Genomic DNA, 23,123 nt, shown 5'->3' on the forward strand with positions numbered 1-23,123 from the left:
ATAATTAATACTTAACTCACAGGGGAATCCATTATCTCTTACAGTAAATATAAATTAGTGCAATATTTACTATTACCAGTAAATATTTTTCTACTTAATGTTTGATTATTTTGAAGTCTCTATACTTCCAAATTTTTTTTAATAAATGCTAAGCGAGGCATTCTATTCATATAAGTGGAAACTACGTACCTGCCCGATAGCAAAAATACAAAATCTGAAAAAATTTGTCAGTTGCTCTCAGAATTCTCACATAAAAGTAAGGCATTTAATATTTTCAGTAAGCCACCTAAAATAGTCACTCCTTTTACAAAAAATGGAAGATACTCTCATAGTAAGTTATCCTAAAATTTTAAATACACTAATACTCTGTGATTTAAAACAAATAAAATATGGTTAGCCTGCAGCCAAAAAAAAAGAGGGCATGAATCACTCTGCTTACATTCTTTTCCATCCACAAACAATTTCATTTGGGAAAGTTGCCACATAGTATCGACAGTGACAACAAATGGCATTGTCCCATGAACATCTGTTTCCGACTCCCACACTGATACTGCAGGCTAGGTCCTTAGGAGTTAGCTGGTCTTCACAAGTTGCTGAGACACAAAGGAACTGGAAATCACTGGTACGTTGAGGTTTTATTATTGGAACACAGGAAAACTTTATCATCATGCTGGGAAGTTCTGTATCTTTTGAAATATTGCAAGTGGAGTTATGTTAGCACATTAAACCATGCGGAAGACTACTTCTGAAGAAAGGGGAGGAAAAAAATTGTTTCTTGTCTATTATGTCCTTGGGGTGAGGTTCCCACTCAATCTTCATATAACTTCCTCACCCACCCTCAACTGAAAACTATTTTGTTTTGTAAAGATGTTATTGAGCACAGTTTCTGGTTGAAACTGAGAGAACGGAATCCCAAAGAAATTCTAAGCCAAACATGATAAATAAACACTATTGTTTCTTAACAAAAAAAATCAGATGAAACCAGAAGAGCTTTTATATACACTTTTATTTTTTCTAAATTCACACTACCATGCCTACATTTTCTGAAAACCTGGCAACATGAGGCTTATAAAGAGTTCTGACTAAAATATCCTCATCTCAGGGCACAGTGTGAAAAGGACAAGGGCAAAGAGCTGCAGGGAGAAAAGCCAACATGAATGGCATACACAGGGGGGTGGGGACAGGACCCAGACATGGCACTCTGCCTTGGGAGTTGAACCTGCTCTGTAAGAGTAATGGTTAGTCTATCAATACCCACTCAAGTGCACAGAACAGACTTCTACTGTTTTACACCTTTTCTCGGTGTGGCCTTTAGTTTTAAGAAAAGCAGTAAAGGAAGTGAAAGTTATTCACAATAGTTATTCTAAATCAACATGTGCTCAAACGATTTGCATGCTCCAGATTAATTTGAATATTGCTGCAGAGAGGCTTTCCTCTTTTCGGTGATTAAAAATGGGATCATTAAAGAAAATGTGGAGTGGGATATACAATTAATGTCTGATTTGCATATATTTTTTAAGTGTTTCATTCTAAAAAGACCTATTGAAATATATTCCATAAGATATTGTTTACCTCATTTGGTATCACACATAATAGGCACTCAAAAAATATATATGTTGAATAGATCACTAAATTAAATAATCACAGAGCTGTATGACTGAAGATAGGGCAATAATAAATTTCTACTGGAGATATATAATTCTTACACTGTACATATTTTGCCTAGAATATGATCTTTCACCAGAATACATACAGTTTATGAATAAGTAACATGTGTTTTCAGAAAACATCCAATTATTACTCCATCTTCACAATTTCACATGCTGAAACTGCTAAAAACATAACTATTTAAAAAATAATCATTCAGTCTATCATTACTACTTATGGGAAAATATATTTGTAGAAGTTATTTTTTTGCTCATTTGAGTCCAGCCCATACTGATTAAAAAAAAAAAAGTACTTGAGATTTGTATTTCTCTCATTTTTAACTACAGTCTTATAATCTTATATTCTCAAATAAATGCACCCATAATTAGTTATCAAAAAAGAAAATTAATAAATATGCAGTCAAAAATTAGAAATATATTTGTAATATTCATGCATGTCAATCCTTTTGTTATAAAAAAATAAGAAAAAATTGAAATTTGTTATGTGTGTTATATGGGACAATAGCCTATGTTTATATTGTCTTTTATGCTTTTCAGTGTACTTTTATCACATCACTGGCTCTTTGCAAGCCTCTTTTAAGAGAAGTGTAGCAATTTTCATCCCTTTTTATATACGAGGAATTCGTGATTGAGTTGATTCAACGGCACCATCTCTGCAAAGTTTTCCCCAGTGCCCACCCCCCTCCAAAGACGAGTAGCTCTGCCTTGTTTTTTTACAATACATGTCATCTCTTAGACATCCTTTGTAAATTCTAATTATGTGTACACAAGTCTGTCTCCCCAGCTGGGGGTGGCTAGTGAGCAAGGACTAGGTATTTTAATTTACCTTATATCCCTACTACTTAGCATTGTGCCTGGCACATTGGGGAGCTCCATATATGTTTGCCACATTAATTAACTGGGAAACTGGTGCAGACAGACAGACAGACACACACACGGACATATGCTTTGACCAAAGTCACAGAGCTCATTAGTGGTTTGGGTGAAACTGAGACCTGAGTGGAGCTCCATATATGTTTGCCACATTAATTAACTGGGAAACTGGTGCAGACAGACAGACAGACACACACACGCACATATGCTTTGACCAAAGTCACAGAGCTCATTAGTGGTTTGGGTGAAACTGAGACCTGAGTCTTGGTCCAGGGCTATTCACTATGTGCTACTTTGTCCAGCTTCCCCTGCATTAACCAATCCTCTGCAGAGGTATTCTGATAATAACCAAATAAGTTAACAAAAAGGCCAGCAATCAGTGCTGATTTTCTTAAGGAAGCAAAGATAAAATTCTTCATCACACCTTGTGTTACTCAGAGGAAACATCAGCCTGCCAATTTTACAAACATGCCAGCAAAAGAATTTCCTTGGCAAACTGACAGCATGGAAATGTCCTTTTTAAAAATCAATTAACCCCCTAAATTCATGAGCTTGCTAGAAACATTTCCTATGCCATGGAATACAAGGCTCATGGAGATGCTCTTCCCCTTTCTATTTCTGGATGTCTTCTTTTGTTCCTACTTGCTAATAATAGTGGCAGAGCTGTGGGGGCTATTTATAGTCCTGAAAGCAGCATGACTCTGTGAACACTTTATTCATTTATATTTCCTGTGTTTATTGTTACCTTACCTTTTTAGTAATTAAAAATGTTCATCCAAGATTTTATTTAGTAACAAATCAGTTGTAAATAGCTTTTCTTTTAATATATGAAAGCCTATATTTAGACTCAATAAAATATTTTACTCCCATTTCTGTATTAACTAAAAACAGATTTCAATGGGGGGAGGGGTATACAACTGTGTTTTCTTTCCAAATTTTAAATGAAATCTTATTATTTGACCTTCAGGTGTTTTGATTAAAAGAGTCCCACTTTATTTGGTAAATCATGCATTCTCAAATCACTCCAATTTTTTCTTAGATAGTGAAGCAAAATTGCTATTATAGCCAACCTGCCACGTATTTATTAATCAACAGACTATCACTGTAAAATACATCTGATTGCTATATAAAATGGTTAGAAAACATAATATTAAAAAATTCTTCCTCTGCCCCACAAAAAATTGCTTGCTGAAATACAGGGTCTTAAAAATGGTGCCACCTAGGAATTCCCTTTGAAACTGATGGGGTTTTTCCTGCTATGAGAAGCACCCAAAACCTGAAAAATCAATTTTTGCCAGATTTACTTGATTTGCTTGATTTTTGTGAAAACAGTCATATCAAGCATGCATCAATTTCCTCACCACATCTAAGTCAACAAAAATGCATATTCTGTTGATCTGAACCACTGTCCCATATCCATCGTGCCCTTTATTACACAGTATAGACTGTTTTCATCACAAAGTCAAACTCAAGGTGGGGTGTGTGCATGTAGTTTAAAACTGAACAATTTTTAAGATCTTCTCTTTAGAAAAAAATACCTGCTAAATATTATGATTTGCTGTCTCTGTGTAGGGAAAGGCTGAGTAACACAGGTGGTGCTGGCTCCTGTGGTCTTTCTGAATATCAGCTCTGCTTTTCATCACAACTTCAAAATCCACTAGAACAGAGACAATTAGGGTTTTTATCTAAAAGAGTCTATTTAAAAAAAATAATCAGCTGTTAATTAGAGCATTCAATCTCAAAAGCTCTCTTTTAATAAAAATATTTTTTACTCCTCTGCTCTAAAACTGATCGAACTGAGAGATTCAGCAAAAGTGGGAGCAATTATGTAAACATTTATTCACCAATTCTCAATATGGGATAATTTAACTACTGGATTTGCCCTACACTCAAACGGAATGGAACAATAGATTTTGGGCACCGTTGTTGTTTTAAGGGCCATTTCAATGTGTTTTTACTTAATGTTTTGTTTTGATAAAGTTAAAGCTAAATAAATATTCCTCAGCTCAGAAAACATTGTAAAACATTACATCTGTGCAGAAAAGTGCTTTCAGATCTAAGCTAATCATTGATATATTCTTTTTCCCCCCCTACCTCCTGAAGTGAAGTAGAGTAGGTCTCAAAGCTGTGGAAAAACCTACAGCAAAATCACATGAAATAATATTTTGTGGATAGTAGTTCCCCTCTCTGAAAAGTATTTCGTCCTGTATATTTGATTTAGAAATCAAAGAACATTAATCAAAATAGTTCTACAAATGATTTGACTATGTCAATTTCTCACTAGTTGGCCATCTGGGTAAATAATTCCAAACCAAACAAGTCAATTGCTCAGAAAAGTTCATCTCATGAAAGGGCAGGTATCTGGAAAGGCAGGTAGTTTTGTTCTCGTTTCAAAAGGTGAACTCATTTTTACTCTCTAACAAAGTATGCCAACATGTTTCTACTGTTCCCTACAGATCTTTCCAGAACTCTCCATGTACTTGAGAGCCTGTGCACACGGCCTGACACTCTGCTATGCATCATAACTGCTCATGTACCTGCACAATCGGGTGTGGCACCTTCTCACAGAGCAAAAGCCAGCAACTTAGATCCGCTCTTATTCACGCTTGTTTATACACTCGGCTGATTTTTTGAACAGATTTTTGATTAAATGTTATTACGCAGGAACAGTTGGTGAAACCTCCTGATTGATGATTTTATTTAAAAGATATATGATGAATCACTAAGGGATATATTCTGGACTCCAAAATATGACCGGCTCATAGAATTTGCTAGGCTGCGTTCTCTCTTTACCTTAATTACTCCTCAAATCACATCATAAAAAAGCCCAAGCCCACAGCAAATGCACAAAAGGGCTCTGCTATCCATTTACTCAATTAACATATATTGATGACTTATCATGAACAGCAAGGTAAAGTGTGAAACTGTGAAAAATTACCTAAAGCGAACTGTATGCAAAACCACTCCCTTGGTCCCCTGTACAATTCATGTCAGTTATACTAGCTCACAGATCAAAAGAACTTGAGAAATTTACTTTATTTTTCTGGGAATTTAAAAAGTGAATAACGATTTTTTTTTTAACTTTCTCAAAGACTTCTTGATTTATGTTGAAGTTTGAGCTCTGAAGAGAAAGCTCTTCATCAAAATATTCTCTAAATTCCATTTTAAAGCCAACTCGAGTTCATCTTAGAGTTAACTACTTACACAAGGACACATATAGGGTATTGACACATAATTAGAGATTATGTTTTTCAATGTTCCTCTTTATTAGTCACTTAAGAATTCTAATCTTTTTACTTAGATGTGGAAGAAAAGCCTGTATAAATAAAATCAAACAGAAAATATGAGATTATTTAATAGTTTATTGTGTGATTTGAATTTCTGCAGTATTACGACCCCCAAAACCTTTATAACATGATTCGTAATCTTACTACAGCACATCCCACATTTTTCTCATGAGATCACTGACACCTGTATCTACAGGGTAATACTATTTCTATTATAGAGTATAAATTCTTTATGAATACTTCATCAAAACTGAAATAAAGCAGCAAAAATAAAAAAGTTGTGTATATCGAAACTTGTTTGATGCACATATTAGGAATGTCTTAGGGTAAGGAGAGTACCTGGCATCAGCCAGTCTGGGTGAGGCAAGCAGAAGGTGAAATGGTTAAGGCTGAATAGCCTGAGAGTGTCTAATGATGCTGTTAACGTTGAGCATAGCTCAAGGAAAAATTCATTCTTTAGTCTACAGGCATGGCTATCTTGATAGTCGCGAAGCCGATGAGAAATTATTTTTAGGAAGAAAAACTCAGTAAAGGTGTTTGGGGTTAATATCTATTTCAGTCAATTTGGGTAGTTTAGACTTAAATCCTATTAGATCAAATTTTAAAATATGACTATCTCTGTAGAGTTATATCTTTATTCCCATTTCCTCCTAGCTCAAATGATGCTTTACATAAGAAATACCTTAGCAGAACGGCAAATCGGAGCAAATTTACCTTAAACCAATAAGCTTAATCGTCAGAAATCTTCACTTTCAAGGCTCATCGAGGGACCCAAGCAATGTATACACACAAGGTCTAATGCTTTTGTAAAACATGCAAAAGAAAGATATTTCTGCATTCTTTTTCACTGAGAGCTTCCTAAATTGTATAGACTTCAGGGTCCACAAAGCTGGGATCAACTTCCGCTGCAAGAGACTACTGACTTGGGCTAATAAATGAACTGGCAAGAAGCTTTTTTAACTGCAAAGATATTAGATAAAATAACATCAGTGTTTTCTGGGTTTTTTTCCCCAAATGCCTAGAAGTAAATTAAGTAAGGTACTAAGGAGTGGGAAACCAAGTCCTGTTGGAATAATGGGAGACTTCAGAATTATAATAGATAAAACATTCATTGCTATTAGTAGGGTTATTGATTCTGATATGTATGACATATTTATGCTCATCTATAATTTTGTAGATAAATCCCTGGATTTGTTTTACAATCCAAATACCACCCACTGTTCTGCCCTCGGGAAGAGAAGCCTTGGAAAGATTCTAGCCTGGATATCTTATGCTACTACAGGAAAGAAAGTTGAAAGAGTTCTTTAAAAAAGCAACAAAGATGATTAAAGGATTGACAGAATATTTAAAATACAGCCGTTCTACCCTCATAAATAAGGTCTACGGAGGAAAGCAAACTGGATCTATGTCAAGACACTGATGCAAACTTTGGGTCAAATTCTTCTTCTATAGGATTCATACTAAAGTAAGAAAAATACTTTCTGAAAGGCAACATTTCACATTTTTAAAACAAGGGGTCCAATGTCCCCTGCTCCCTTCCACTCAGAGCCAATCTTAGAACCAGAAAAGTCACTTGTGGCAAGCATCAAATGTTCTCAGACATTATTTCCCTGAGCTCTTTAGGAAGATGAGGTAAATTCAGAGAAAGCCTCTGCCTGCATCTACTCTTACCCAAGTGCCCTTAGTTCAAAGTAATCAGCCTACCAAAGCATCATATTTTGGGGTGGCATTTCCTGAACTCCTTCAGTCCTCATGGGAAATGTGTGGGCAGAAGAAAAAGAGACAGTACTCCTCACCTCAGCCAGATCTTGTTGAGCAGCTCATCTTTGGAGAGTAGAACCTTACACTCAGCAATGTGAAAACTGACAAGTGATAATTGTTGACCAATACCTGAATGTCTGGCAGAAGCTTAACATGGAGATTGGAGGACTGAGGCCTCTAATTTAGCTGTGCTGATTTTCTGGCTACTTAAATCCAAATTACATTAGCTAGGTCCAACTCTCTCTAATTAGACAAAATTCACATGATTTTTTTTTTTTTTTGACTGTTTGCCTATACAGGGATCCAAACCCTTGACCTTGATATTATCAGCACCATGCTCTCCCAAGTGAGCTAACTGGCTAGCCCCGTATGATTATTTTTTTGTAGCTTCAAATAGAATTGTGAATGAAGGCATGTACTGAAGTCATTCAGAGTTGAGACAGGAAAAGCTCAAATTTCAACCTCTACTTTTTTTCCTTCTGTAGATGCCTCCTAGTGCAGTCTCCTTTTTTGTATTAATTTTTAACAAATCATTTAGAAGGAGCATTGAGAGAAGTAGGGCAGGAGACCATAATACAGGTGAAAATGGTGGTGGAGTTGGTGAGAAAAGGTTGGCTTCAGAAGTGTAGCTATTTAGTTTTATAGTTTTGGCGGTGTTCACAGAAAGAACATACCTAATTCTTTAAATATCCACTTTAGGTTCCGTTGTGAGGATATTCCAATAATTATTCTAATAATTTTTTCAGTTTTCAATGTTTACTACATGTATGAATATTTAGGTGATTCTTTATTAAAATGTATGTTCTTATTTTTATTTATATATTTGAATATGTTCATATAGTGAAAAAAATCAGAACATACAAAAAGACATGCAGTGAGAAGTCTGCTTTCCACCCCTGATGATCATATGTCCCCATTTTCCTGGTACAGGCCCAGTTTATAATCATTGTCTTGGCATGATTATAAATAACCTCTTCTTTCTCTCAGAAGTGTGCTAGATTGATTGATAAATTATGCATGCCCTTTGTTTAGATCCCTTTTCTTTCACCAGGCTACTATCCCACCCCATTAAGAGGCACCTGTGGTGTCATTGTCTGTGTAACTTCTGGGAGAATATTGCTTTTGTCTTTATCTCTGGCAGTTTAGCATAGGGATTGACACACAGTAGGAGTTCAACAAATGTTTCACAAATGAGTGAGTGAATAAATAAATTAATACATTAATAAAACCTGAATCTGACCTAATCCTAGGTCGTAACTACTCATTTACGGAAGAAATGTCTTAGGGGTGGCATTGAGAATGTGAAAAAAAAAATGCTATATCTCAGCAAAATACAGACATAATAATGCGTTTTGATCCTTTTCAAAAGCTAAAACCTCAGTTGGACCATTCCAAATATATGACTGGAATGAAGTTATGTTTTGGATTGCAACATTTCATTGATAAAACCATAAAAGTAATTCCCAATGGTCAAATAAAACTCCTTTGGTAACATTTATAACCACAAATCACAACACATGAGTGCAAATATTAATGCTTTTAAAGCGTGTTATTCCTCACAAACATGAACCAGGATGAATGTTTTCACTGCAAATATCCGATATGATTTGAACCTAGTTTAAACAACAATAAATTGTGTTCAACATTCTCACCCCCGCTTAATTCATGTGCCAAACAGGTCCTTTTTTTTTTTTTCCTCCAAAGCTGGAGCAAGAATCAATTAAAGTATGTAATAATGTGTTAACTAGCTAATACAGCAGTTAACATTAAGGGGCATTTCAAACCTCTGAGTTTTTAGCAGCAGAGCTGTTCTTTTATTTGCTCTGTAAGATCTATAATTGAAAGAATACCGTGAGAGAGTCCTTTCATCAGTTCCACGAGTTACATTTCCTGCTTTGATAACTGTACAAGGAAAATCTAAGGCACTTCAAGCTACCCAATTACATTTGATTAGCTAGTCAAAATAATATAACAGCTTTTCATCACCCGAAGGAAAACTTTTGAAGAATTCTGTTGCCAACACTTCTGGACAAACACTAATCTATATCATTATTTTACAAAGAGAAATGTAATTTTCATTAAGTTTTTTAAAAAATTAGGTAATAAGTAAAGCATCTTATTCATCTCAACTTTAGATCAAAAAAGCATGAGTGTGATAATAAGATGTGTGTGGCAAAGAGGGTTTAAAGTGATTTCAGGGTCAACAGGATACAGTGGTCAAAATACAATGGGACTTAGAATTAGCCAACATTTCAGAGAACACATCTGAAAACAGGACATGCACTCAAAACCCTATGATACACACACACACACACACACACACACACACACACACACACACACACACACACACACACACACACACATAGATCTGCCAGGGAGAATTATTTGAGACCCCCAAAAAGTGCATGCATGTAATTATTTTGCAGCAAATGAATGTGTGTGCCCGAATACAGACAGGAATGCTAATTAGGAAGTCATTTAAAACATCATTCTGGGAATTTTCAGATTACTGAGAATATTTACTTAATGTTGCTTAAAAGTAAAAACACAATGTATATGTATTACCTTTACCACTGAGGAGTTTATATCCCTTCTTTACATCTTAAGTACATTAATTCAACATGTATCCAGTGTCTACTGTGTTTCATTGCCATCAAAATATGTTTTTAATTTAAATGAAATAATATACTGCTCTCTCAGGTAAAACATTCATTCTGTAAACAGGGCATTTAGAAATGTGATAGTCAATTCATAGGCGGTGGTCCTGCTGTAGACTTCAAAAACCAACACTACTGAACCCCTGATGATAGGCCAGTTACATCCACGCTCCCAAAATGAAACACAGAGACCAGGGCTGTCAAGGCACCAGTCGAGGTGACATTCCGCCTTTGCAATGTTCTTATTGCACAATAAAGGACAGACTTTAGACCCATTGGCCAATTATTCCATCTGTCAGGTAAAGAAAAACATTCCTACAGAATTAGAGGTTGGATCAAGTTTGGTTGTAAAGTTAATCCTGAATGTTGTGCAACCCAAGTGACATTTCTAAATATTTAAGACAACGGAGTTTTCTTTAGTTTTCTTAGGAAACGAATGTTAGCAGTGCTTAATAAGCCCTGTGTGCTTTAGGCTTCTAATTTTTCTCCTCAAAGTTTCTGGCTATTCCTTCAGAGTACACCATATGTGAAGAATTCATAGAATTGGTCCTGGTAGGTCCAAAACATGGCATTTGAAAATGATTTCCAAAGAGAAAGTTAAAAGTGAGGAAAACATCAGTGACCATTTGTGGGACTGTGGAGATGTAGCTAAGAGACTGAGAAACTGCCTTGTCATGCACAGAAACCCGTACAACTATTTGGAAACAAGTGCCTCTGTAGGAGTTACGCGGGACCCATGCACACTCACCCTCCTACGCCTCAGTATTCTCTCTCGCTCTTGCCCATCGAGGCTGACCTGCTACCTCCAATGGGAAATGCCACTGTTAAGTCGTCGTTCCTGACTGTGGGTGGTTTTCTTGAGTTAGAGACTGATGATGTCTTTAATGTGAAGAACAGTTTAAATGCCCAATTTCCATGCAGCCCTTCTGCAAGTGGATGTTGACCTCTGAAAGATTTGTATGATCTACTTCTCAAGTTGTAGAAGAGTAAGTCAGAGCAAAGTCATTCTTTACTTATTCCGGAAAATAAAAAGATCTATTTTACCTCAGAGGTGCAGAGGGCAAAGTCCTTCCCAAGTATGTGAGGGGGTGTCACAGGAGTCACATTTTGTGTTTTTTTAACCTGTTACCTGATTTTGCATGACAGTGGCTACTATGTGCAGACAGGGAACTGGGGGGGCTCGGACTCAGGGAGCTGTGCCTCCCCAGCACTTAGGAACTAACACTGGCAGACTTTCCATAAGATCTGTGAGCAATCTGTGTGCCCTGCTGGGCGAGAACGAGTATTGGAGTAAGCAGGGACCCTAATTATTCTCAGCAAACAGGCATGTAACTATTTGTAAGCAGATGAGCTGACCAAACTGCTTCTCTTGATTATTCAGTAGGAAGTGCTGCTGGGCACTGGGAGGGTGGAGGGGGTAGGGAAAGCCCACCCAGGTATTCACGAGTTGGGGAGGATGCACTGTGACTTGCTACCTGACTGCCCCATTCTGTGCCACCTCCACTTATAGCCTGATTTTACAAACTAAGGCTTAGGCTCTGCAGCCAATGGCAAGCCTCTGTTCCTGTTCTGAGGACTTACTGAACTGTTCTCTACAGTTTCCTGCAATGTCTTCCTCTAATTAAAACAATAGAAATAACTTTACATATCCTTGGGTCAAGTTATGAAAAACTGCACTATGCAGTGAAAGGTAACAGAGGTCCTTAGAGATCTTATAGAAAATGGTGCATGTATGGGCACAGTGATAATGGTAACAATTATGAAGTACTTTACACTTTACAAAGGACTTCCATATACTTTTTGTTCTGATAGTAGCATTATCACATATTAGCCATGTGACTTGGGTCAAGCAGCCTTATTTGCACAATGGTAAAAATAATGCCTATTGCACAGAGATCAGTTAGTACCGAACGAGCTAACACATATAAAACACTTAACTGCCTTACTCATAGCTCAATAAATGGTAGCTATTATTATTATCATCTATTGTTCAAACTCTATACTCAAGGGGAAATGCAAGTATTTTCTGCTGGCCTTGAATCTCCTCTAAACCCTTACCTGTTAAGGTGACCCTAAGGTATCCCTCCCCCACACCCCATGCCTTTGTTTCTTCCCCATCCTCTCTCATTCCAGTCCTTTCCCCACCCCTCAAACCGATTCAATTGCCTTGGTTAATTTTACTTGTAGTAACAAACTGCTCGACTAAAAGGATTGGTTAGTTGAAATCAAGCTAGCAAAGTTTCAGATCTCTGTACCAGGTAACCACCAAAAAAAAAAAAAAAATCAGGCAAACTTGTATTAATCAATTAACTTGATGTCCCTACTGACCAATACAGCCCTAAGCATGAGGTGGGATGGATGGACGTGTTGTCTAGAAATAACCTGCTATATAACAGTAATGGTCTGACCAGAAGGACACCACATACTGTGCTCATTTCACAAGGCTGACCTAAGAATCCAACCAGAAAATAACCTGAAAGCACCCAGCATTACAGCAGGCACTTAGTGGGCACCCCGTAAAAATTACTTCTGCTTCACCTTGAGCAGAACAAGGAAAATGCTGATTTTCCCCCTATTGTTATCATTCATACATATTAAGACACCTGACAGCGGCCGAGCTAGTTAAACATGGATTTCTTGGGTGTGGCTGGCTATTCTCATCATCTCCCCATGATTCTAGTAGATAACAAATAGATGAATAGAAACAGGAAGCTCATCGGCTGTGTGAACAAGCAAATCCAGCGTGAAGCTATGATCATCACAGCTAACACTCTTACCAAATATACCAGCTTCCCATGGAGAATATGCTCACATGGAAACTGCAAGTGCTCGGCCATGCTGAAACCAAGCTTCAGGAAGTGAGGAAGTCTGAGCTGAGTCTACAGTTTGCAAATGGATACTCACTGATTAAAGCACATTTTACTCTCTTTAAAAGTAATTAAAAACTCTAAGGACAAAAACTGGTCAGAATTAACAGGGGCTGGGGTGGGGAGATGAGTTTATACCAAGGGGCACAAGAGAATTTTGGGAGGTGATAGAACTGTTCTATATTTGTACACCAAAAGGAATAAATTTTAGGGAAGGTAAATTATACCTTAATAGAAAGAAGTAACTAGTGCATGGCAGTTTCAGGGTATCTGATGTACTCTGAAGACTTCCCTGTTAAGAACATAGAAGGTGAAGAATACACATCTCCATGGTCAGGTGGGCACGATCAGCTGCCCACCAGTGAACTAGCCATACCACAAACAGGTATTGACTGGGTTCATCCGATGAATAGTGAGAAAGAAGAAAGCTAAGGTAATGGCTTGTTTAATCTATAATAGATAGACATATATGCAGTTTATATATATATATATATGCAAGTAAGGCTAGAATAATATAAATTCTCAACACTATCAGCCAGACCAGAAGCTTCTATTGAAGGTTTGCTTGGAAAAAAAATCACAGAAGCAGATGTTTAACACCTGAAGAGAACTGAGAGATCTTTAAGTCAAACCTGCTGATTCCAACGTTCTCTCCAAATTCACAGATATTAGAAAACTTTCATGTCCACCTCCAGGGGGAGAAAAACCAGTTTTCTCATTTCCTCGTACACCTACGTAGGGTAGGTTTATTTTATTCTGATATCATTTTGATGAGTAAGAGAACTGCCAATCTATGGTTTAATTTGCCTTCAGATCAAATTTTCATTGGAAAATTAGGCACTTCACACCCACAAAAATGAAAACAAAGGTAAGTAAAGTGTCCGGCTGTGACTGTGGGACACCACGTGAGCAGGCAGGAATGCTGTGGCTGGACTTACGATTCTCAATGCCAACTCTCAGGCAAAGACAAAGGACAGCCGCATGGCAGGCGAATGTGGGAAGACCCTGTGCAAGCTGCTCTCTCTCTCTGTCTCCTCCATAGAAATGAAGAGCTAAGTAAGTTTACTAAAGAATATAGCTTAAAATTGGGGCAGATCCAATAAAGTCTCAGATTATAGACCTAGATTGGTTGGGAAAGATGAACTAGGTGAATGATAGCTAGGGAAAAAGGATCTAGAATGTTAAACATAAATAAAACTCTGCCCAGATACCTTCTGTAATGGACCCAGAGAAAAAGGAAAGTTTGCCCCTGGCCTTTGCCCCCTCACTTTACAGAAAACTACACTCAAAAACTGTTATTGCAACTACGAACAACTGCTGTCCAGACATTGTTTATATGGCCACTAATACATACCAACATATTAGTAAATAGTTTCTTTATGCATAAGTATGTTATGTATATATACATGCACATTTATGAGCTTTAGCATAAAATCTATACACACATACACACATTTACACATCCATCCATACATACACATGAAGGAACTCAGAGAATCTGTTCTCTCTCCAGCCTCTTTTATAAGGGCACTAATCCCATTCAGGAAGACTTCATCCCCATGACCTAATCACTTTCCAAAGGCCCCACCTCCTAATTCTATCACTTTGGGGGTAAGGATTTCAATATATGCATTTTGAAGGGACACATGCACGCAGACAATAGCATTCCCTTTCTTAAATAATTGTGTGTTATTCTTGGAATGAATTGCTTCTTTTTCAAAAGAAAAAAACAAGAAAATGTCTTTGGCGTGGCTGAATTCCTTTGGCACAAACTCCCTGAGTCTCTGAGACCTATTTTTCACAGAAAAGCTAGTTATGAATTTCAGTCCGGATTAATTTAGACTTTTTTTTATTCCTACATGTATTAGAATCACTCACTAAAGGGAAGGTCTTATATATCCGTTCCCAGAATCCTCTTAAGACATCTGGTCTGATTAGAAGATCAAATAGATCCTCCAGATTCAGTAGTTGTTTTACAAAGTAGGAATTATTTTCTCACTGATCTTGTGTTCGTGAGATAGTCAAGACACAGGTGAGAAAAAATAACTGAAAGAAAAAGTACAATCTTCTCGACTCACAAGGACAGCTCTTTCAGCAGAATGGGCAAGTCTTGAATTCACTCTTAATTTCCAAAAACATAAGGAAAAAGTCAAGAGGATAGGCCATTTTAAGACAAATTTGGTTTAAAGATGAGAAGGTACATTGAAGATATTATGTCAGAACATTTTATAATTAGTGGCTCATCTGTCACCTGGTTATAATCATACATTCTCTTTCCACCTATCTTCCTAAACATAAAAAGGAACCCAGGCTGAACATGCCCAGCGTGAAGGAGAGCACAGGACATAATCATTTTAACTACCAAGTGCAACCCCTATATCGTCACTGAATCAGATTCTCCTGGACAGTAAACTATGCGCAGAGGGTAAGGCACTCAAATGCTTTGGAAACTCTTTCAAGGCCAGAAGTGCTAGCTGGTAGATCCACCATACTGAATGATACCCCAGTGGCCCGAAAGAATTATTGTAGCTTTCTAAGTGAGTCATTCACTCCCAAGGGGTTGCCTGAGCTCAGAGAAAATCTGTCTCACTGATTATTAGTGATTTAGTAATTGGATGGTAGTGATGGACTTCTGATAACCTAGAGATTTGCTTTAGCTTCACTGGCAAGGGCCTGTGTTTTTGGAGTCAAAGGTTACACTGTCTATTTGTATGTGTGCATTGGGGGATGGGGAGGGGGGTTGCCTAGGACTGCTTCTTTGAACCTGAATCTGCCAGTCTCAGTTCAGTTATTCAGTAGCCATATAATCTAGCCCAAGTCATAGTCCCTCTCCTGCCTCAGGTTTTCCATATGTAAAAAGAGGAATTGGAATCAAACGGTCTAGATCCACCATCTCTTCTAGCTCTGAAACCCCTGTGGTTTCTAGGCCATGAGTATGTTTTGATGCACCAATGCTGTTTCAAAAGCCACAAGTTTCAGAGTATCAATTTCATCTTTCTCATGCCACTATTTTGGATGGAGACCAGAACTGTCCCTTACAGGTGTGTAAAAAAACCAAAACAGCTCACTTACACATGTTCTCTAGCCCTTTTCTCTTCCAGCTCTGAAATTCCATGGTTTCTATAAGTACACTATTGCTTCTCCCCCCACCCCCACCGTGTGCTTCACAAGCTGCAAGTTTGGGAGTTGTAATTTCCTCTTCCTCATTCCAATATTTCGAATGAAAACCAGAATGCCTTTTTTGAACCTTGTAAATATGTGTAGGAAAGCAAAACAAACCATCACATTTCCTCTAGCCCTTCTGTTCCCTTGACTGGTAAGCAAATGGAATCTGTATTCTCTCCTTTCTACATGGTAAAGTGTAACTTGTCTTGGGAGAGTGAACAAGGGGTCATTTGCAAAACTGCCTTATTATATTGTTAGTCTCCTGGAGCTTGTAAATATGTGTAGGAAAGCAAAACAAACCATCACATTTCCTCTAGCCCTTCTGTTCCCTTGAGTGGTAAGCAAATGGAATCTGTATTCTCTCCTTTCTACATGGTAAAGTGTAACTTGTCCTGGGAGAGTGAACAAGGGGTCATTTGCAAAACTGCCTTATTATATTGTTAGTCTCCTGGAGCAAATATGTGACTTTTCATCTTGGGGTTGTAGAGTTATAAGCAATCTGCCCTATAAGTATATCACTTGATGGCTAATTTGCTGTGAAGTTAACAAGAAAAAGACAAGTGCTTCAAGTAGAACAGTCATCTTCCCAAGTGATTTTTAAAAATCACAGCTTTTGCAGAAAGATAGGATGGAGGCTTGGGCTGTAGATTTCAGGGATGTCTTGAGCCCATGCCAGGGAGAAGAGGCCTTTTTAAGGAAGAGTACTCAGCAGTAGCTGGTAGGCAACGCCCAGTGGATGGCCTACAAAACCTTTCCTAGACGTTTCTTGAACTGTAGGTCGTGCCTCATTGGTGGACTGTGAAATCAATTTAGTGTGTCATGACCAGAATTTTTTTAAAACATTAAATAAATTAGATTAAAGAATAGAATAGAAAATATCAGAGTGCTTGGCATGTAGGTTACGTACTATCTAGCAAAATTTTGGTTCAGTTGTTTGTGTATCTATGCGTTTTTGCGTCACGTGTCCGTGCGTCTGTGTGCATGCATGTGTGTATGTGCGTGTGAGATGTGTTTGGTACACCATGCCCCAGTGTAAAACACATTTCCTACTGCAGGTCACGGCTAAAAATTTTGGAAGGCACAGCCCTGGAGATGTCTTAATGCTGACTTCAAACAACTTGCTGTTTTCTGACAAAGTAAATTTATAAACAAAAGAAAAAGAAATTCTTCCAAATGTGAACAGTCACCTTACAACTCTCTAGTTAAACTGTCTTCAAGTTGCTCTGAATTCTACTTTTTATTCTCTGAAAAACACTTAAATCGAATCATTCCTGTTCATTGTAAGCCCAAGGCAAAAGGTGAACTGGGTCAAGATTGTCTTTCTCCCCCAGAGACACCTCTCACCCCTGTAGGTGCCCCCAGTATTTGTACATTTCCTCTTTCTTTTTTCAATGCATATTTCCATGAAAGACTGATAAATGCATGAAATGGTTGACAATGCTTTAATATGCTCAGTTCCCAAAGGTATTTACATTTTAGGCAAATATTTACCCTCATGCCATATAAAAGAATTCCATTGTAGAATTTAGCTGCAGGGAGAGGAAAAGAGAAGAAATTTGGGGGAAAAGAGTATTTTCTCAGCACTCCTGAAGTCCCGCCTGTGGCTACCTATGTTTTCTTCATAACGTTTTATTTTTTTACAGGTAAATAATACACATTAATTCTTTCCTTGTGGATTTGTAAAATATATCTTTACTCTCATCAGCTGTCCTTATTTTTTTAAATAATTATTTATGAAACTACCTTATCACAAACTCCGACAGGAAACATTTCTCTTATTCAACTTTGTATTCATCTTACACCCAACTTACTGCTTGGCAAATTTTAGGTCCTTAATTAGTACTAATTAATGACCGTTAATTATAATACAATTATACTACTCCATAACACGTGGTAATATTGTTTCCCAATGTTAAACTAAGAGACTACAATTGCACAGCTTTTTCCTCAATATAGGATTTAGTATTATGTAAAGACTCTACACACTTTTCATAAAACAACGATAACAATTTAATGAGCATTTTATTGAGCATGTAGTTAAAACCAGACTCCCAGCACTAGGTGCTACATAGCTTACATATTCTCATGTTTTTTCCCTGCAAAACCTCTTCAATATAAGTACTGTTATGGCCTCGATACTCCTCCATAAACACCACATTTACAGTTTTACAGATAAGAAAACTAAGGCTCAGAGAGACTGACAACCTGCCTATGAAGACACAGTTATTAAGTGGTGAAGATATAATTCAAGTCAAGTCCATTTGACTGCTGAGGCTGTGTTTTCATCAATTTTACATTACCTAATCTTTCAGCTGTATCTAAAATTATTATTTTCAAATACTTTACCTTGTTTTCTTAAGGACACAGTTGTGAATGTAAAAATACCAGGAAAGTGTGTTTTTTGTTTTTGGTTTTTTTTAAATAAAAAAATGTTCTGATTATTATAGTGTGGTTATATATACTACATACTTAGAAAAAAATCTGGCCTGACCATGCTAACTCAATGCATTCTGCTTGCCCTCTGAAGCCTAACCTCTCCACCTTCAGCCATCTCTAAATGCAGCAACAAAGTATGTGAGAATAAGGAGGTGGATATGTCAGCAGCCTTAACAGCATGCTGGTGGTATTCTACCAACTTACTCGGATCTGTTCAGATAACGTTTTGTTGCCATATACAAATAACAGTACTTAATGAAGACTGCTACGAAAAGCATTATTCTCCATTTGCACACATGTTCCATATTCCCTGGTCCATCTAACAGACCAGATTTGATAGTAACCCTTTAAATTACAAGTCTGCTTTGTATTTTCCTTCTCTCAGAGAGTTTAAAATCTACTGTCCTAGGTAATCAGAGGCCACAGATACTGAGTAGACACATCTCCCCCCATGAAAACAAAAGGAAGAAATTGATTTTGTAACAGAATATATTAAAAATTTAAATCCAGGATTCACTTTTAAAACAGAAATGAAACCACTGACTACCAAATGTGGTTTGATAGCCACTTTTAGATCCCAAACTTCTAAGAAACTTTCCCATATTAACTCAGTCTTAAGTCTCAGGAAATAAAATAATTATGGAGTTGAACATAGATCCCTATAGAAACAAATACTGTGTTTACAATGTTCCAATCTATTAAAATCAATGACAGACATAAATCATGAGAACTAAAACCCAAGCCAAGTGGCCTAGCTCTCACCATCTGCCCATTCCCCGTCCAGTGACAGTAAACATCCTATTGGAATCTGCTCTGAAAACAAAGGCTTTACCTACCTAATGTCAAGGTAAACAGGTAGTAAATACCTACTTCATACAACTAACCAGAGGTACCATTTGCATTCTTTAGGGTCTAAACACAACTAAAAGTTGGCATTTTTTCCTTTGAAAGAAACCTTCAAAATGACACCATTGTAATATTGCTCTTTACTTGGTAATTTTTAAAAACAAATTATTAGGTGCTGTTTCACATTGAATTAAATTTCTTTTAGCCACTGACCATTTGAGTTAAAGGAAATAAATAAAGATTTTACTATTCAGAAAAAAACCCAAGTTTCCTATATTTTACGTTAAATGCCATCCCCCCAAATTAAGAGCTACACAGAATAAAAGCCTCATCGATTTAAGCTACAATAGTCCTGAAGTCAAGGTCATAAAATACTTCTACTCTGTAAATCATGCAAAGAAAAAAAGTAAGGAAAACGTATTTTCAGCACCAAGAATAGACTTATTAGGAACATAGTTCTCTCTTGAAAGGGGCACTGTAAGTTGTAATAGGTGATGGCATACCTTCAGTTCTCTGAAGAAGATGCTACTCCTGGCCCACTCGACAATGGAGAAGAGGGTTTGATCCGCCATTTTGCACATAAGCCCAAATGTGCTCAACTTTTCGTGCTTGCTTCGGTTAGCCTGCTCTTGCTGCAAATAGGCCATGATTTTGGCCTGGACTTGAGGCTCATCTGGCTCACACTTCAAAAGTTCCAATATCAGATGTGGAATGCTTGCTGGGGAGCTTGTCTGGTAACTATCCATATAGGAATAGCCCATTATTGACTCGGGTGAGCTGGTGTAGGGGTCTGGGTACTCGGATTTGATGGCCCGGCTAGGAAAGTGGCCGTATGTTTGGTAACCTTGCAGGCTGCCATGAGGGGGCATTGTCATGCTAATGGGGGAAGTTACAAAGGGACTTCTGTCATAGTCTGTAGGAGGCAAGGCAGCATGGTTCAGAGGTAGGCCTTTGGAGGCGGAATGGATGTTCTGAATTGCAGAGGAGATGGTCAGGTCAGAGGGCATTGCTTGGATCACCTGAGACATGGCTTCTAGCTTAAGTCCATTGGCTCGGATGAGGGCTTTTTTCTGTTGTTTCAGGGCCCTGTCTCTCTTGTACATTGGTCCAAACTTATTCCTCCCTCCACGCATCCGGTCAGCCCTTACCGCTTCTAGCTTCATTCCAACACTTAGACATTTTTGAAATCGACAATAAGGACAACGCTTTCTCTGGGTTTTGTCAATTTGGCAGTTCTGGTTTTCTATACACGTGTACCTCTTGTTGGAGGGAAAAAAAAAAAAAGGAAAGAAGGGTAGAAATAAGATGCAAAATCATTAGCATTCTCTAGATCTCCAGATATTTAGAAACATTGAAAATCAACCAGAAATGGTGTGGGTGTAGTTGTTTTTATGAAAATTGCCCACAAAGATTACAAAAAAACCATGTCCTATTTATTTATGAATTCTTTCCTCCAAGTGTGTTTGTTTCATGATCAAAAAAATATTTTAGATACAAAGGGACATATTAACCCTTTCGTGAACTAAAGAAATTTCATATTTTTTGCTACACATAGGTGATATTACATACTGCTAAGAAAGAGTATCAGTTTCCCTACTAAGAGTATCTGTTTCTATTATGTCAGTTAAGTTGTGATTCTTAAAGGAAACCCAAACTGCTTTTTTTGTTGTTTTTTTGAGGAAAAAAATATTAAATAATCTATTTCTGGACTAAATTGTGAATATTTTTCTCTTAGGACATCTTCTTCTCTCCAAGACATTTTGGTTACTTTGTTGCAAAGGGGTTGGATACATGCTCTTCTTGGAAAACCATTTTCACCTGGACTTGATGAGCTCTCATCAAATAACCAGCAGTTGCTTTTAATTTAAACAGAATTGTACATAACTACAGTTAATTCATTTCAAACGCTGTCAAGAGAATCTTCTTCTACAATGGTGTACGCAGTCTGAGGTCATGTCTAATAAGTTAGTTATCAGTTCTCTGCAAGTCCATAGTGGCCAATAGCAATTAGACAAAACCCAGCAACCTCTGACAGCTTGTGACATTTGAAATTGCTGGAGGTATAGTTTTTAAGCTTTTTATCTTAGGATTAGCATCACGTTAAAAATTTATTGTGAATTCTAGGTATCCAGAATACTGCACGAGATCATAAGGTGTTTTTCATCTGGATGATAATTTGTTGAAAATTCAGTTGTTTCAAATCACTGTTAAGAAAGTATGAGTATGCACCACAAGTGACTTACATACAATTAAGAAAGCATAATTTTTAAAGTAAAAAACTACAACCTTTTTCCTTTTGTTGGGAAAAAAATCATGTGAAATCACAACATGTGCTTTTTAACATTTTTTCTTCTGAGTCTCATATTGTAGCAAGCATCTACCACAATATTTTGTTATTTGGGAAATAATAAAGTGATTAGTGATAAGGAAATTAACAAGCATCAATTACTTCCTTTCTTGATCTCTTCTTATAAGCAGTACTGACTTTAGCATTCTTCTTAATAAGCAAGGTAACTACTGCTATTTGGAATAAACCTGTTAGCAATTCAGCAGATTTATTTGGATTTATTTATTTTTTAGTATTTCTATCAAGTATGAGTTCCATATAAGAGAAAATCTCCAAATAAAAATAGCCTGTGCCCCACTGACCAAGTAAAACACACTCTTGTATCTAACACCATCAGTGATGTGTATCCCTTGTTATTAGTTTATGTGCAGTATATTTAATCCATAGAAAGCCAGTAGGTCAGAGGTTGGAAAACCGCCATACACCATAATAGTTCCTGAACTACAAATTATTTATTGCCGTCACATAGTAACATTATTGCCTGCAAATCTGTACACTGTAGTATAGGTTCTGCTCTTTCAACGAAGTGTAGTGTGGCTTTTGAGGAACTACTCTCTTGTTCCTGTCAAACCAATAGTTCATTATATTTTCATGTTTCCTCCTCAAATATTTTTTTCAATATTGCAGACTCAAGTCATCATCTTAAAAAAAAGAACTGTGTTTTCTGACACTATCAAAAATGATATTTTACATGAGAAATTCCTTTTTACAATTAAATGCTTTAATTCTTGCTCAAGAACCATGAAATTAATAGTAATAGTTATGAAAAGCACATCTATTAAAAAAAGATTGAAATCAAACTTTTACTAGGGCAGCCTGATTTGAAAATTTAAAGGACATTTTATTTTTTATATTTTTGCAAATTAATTTTATTTGTTCTCAGTTGAATCACTTTAGTCTTGTTTTCATCTAACCTGACATTCTTAGTGTCAAATGCATCTATGGATTTGACAGTGGGAAAAAAAGGGGGGGTGGGGGAGAACCCCTCTTATATGTAAGTTTTCTTTCTGATAGTTTTCACCATGTTTAAATGAGATTCAGACAATTCAGCAGACAAAACATAAAAAAAATCTTACTTTACTGTCAGTAGTGCTAAAAGACTGGGAAAATAATGTTGCCATATTATAAATACAATGTTGTTTTAAAAGTCCACGTCCTTGGAGAGTTTTAATAGGCAGTAGTCCTTAGATTATCTTACCTTCTAGCTTCATTCC

At 36.9% G+C, this 23,123-nt stretch overlaps 1 protein-coding gene across 1 annotated transcript in view; it reads right to left on the reverse strand.

Annotated features, from left to right (window-relative positions):
* Positions 1-23,123, reverse strand: part of LOC103605642 (nuclear receptor subfamily 5 group A member 2) — a 67,139-nt gene that overhangs the window by 39,965 nt on the left and 4,051 nt on the right. Inside the window, exon 4 of the mRNA XM_008590265.1 lies at positions 20,066-20,819. Coding sequence (XP_008588487.1) covers positions 20,066-20,819 — 754 coding nt within the window. The remainder of the gene's footprint in view (positions 1-20,065; positions 20,820-23,123) is intronic.

Source organism: Galeopterus variegatus, unplaced genomic scaffold, assembly GCF_000696425.1.
Source record: "Galeopterus variegatus unplaced genomic scaffold, G_variegatus-3.0.2 Scaffold5952, whole genome shotgun sequence".
Lineage (NCBI taxonomy): Eukaryota > Metazoa > Chordata > Mammalia > Dermoptera > Cynocephalidae > Galeopterus > Galeopterus variegatus.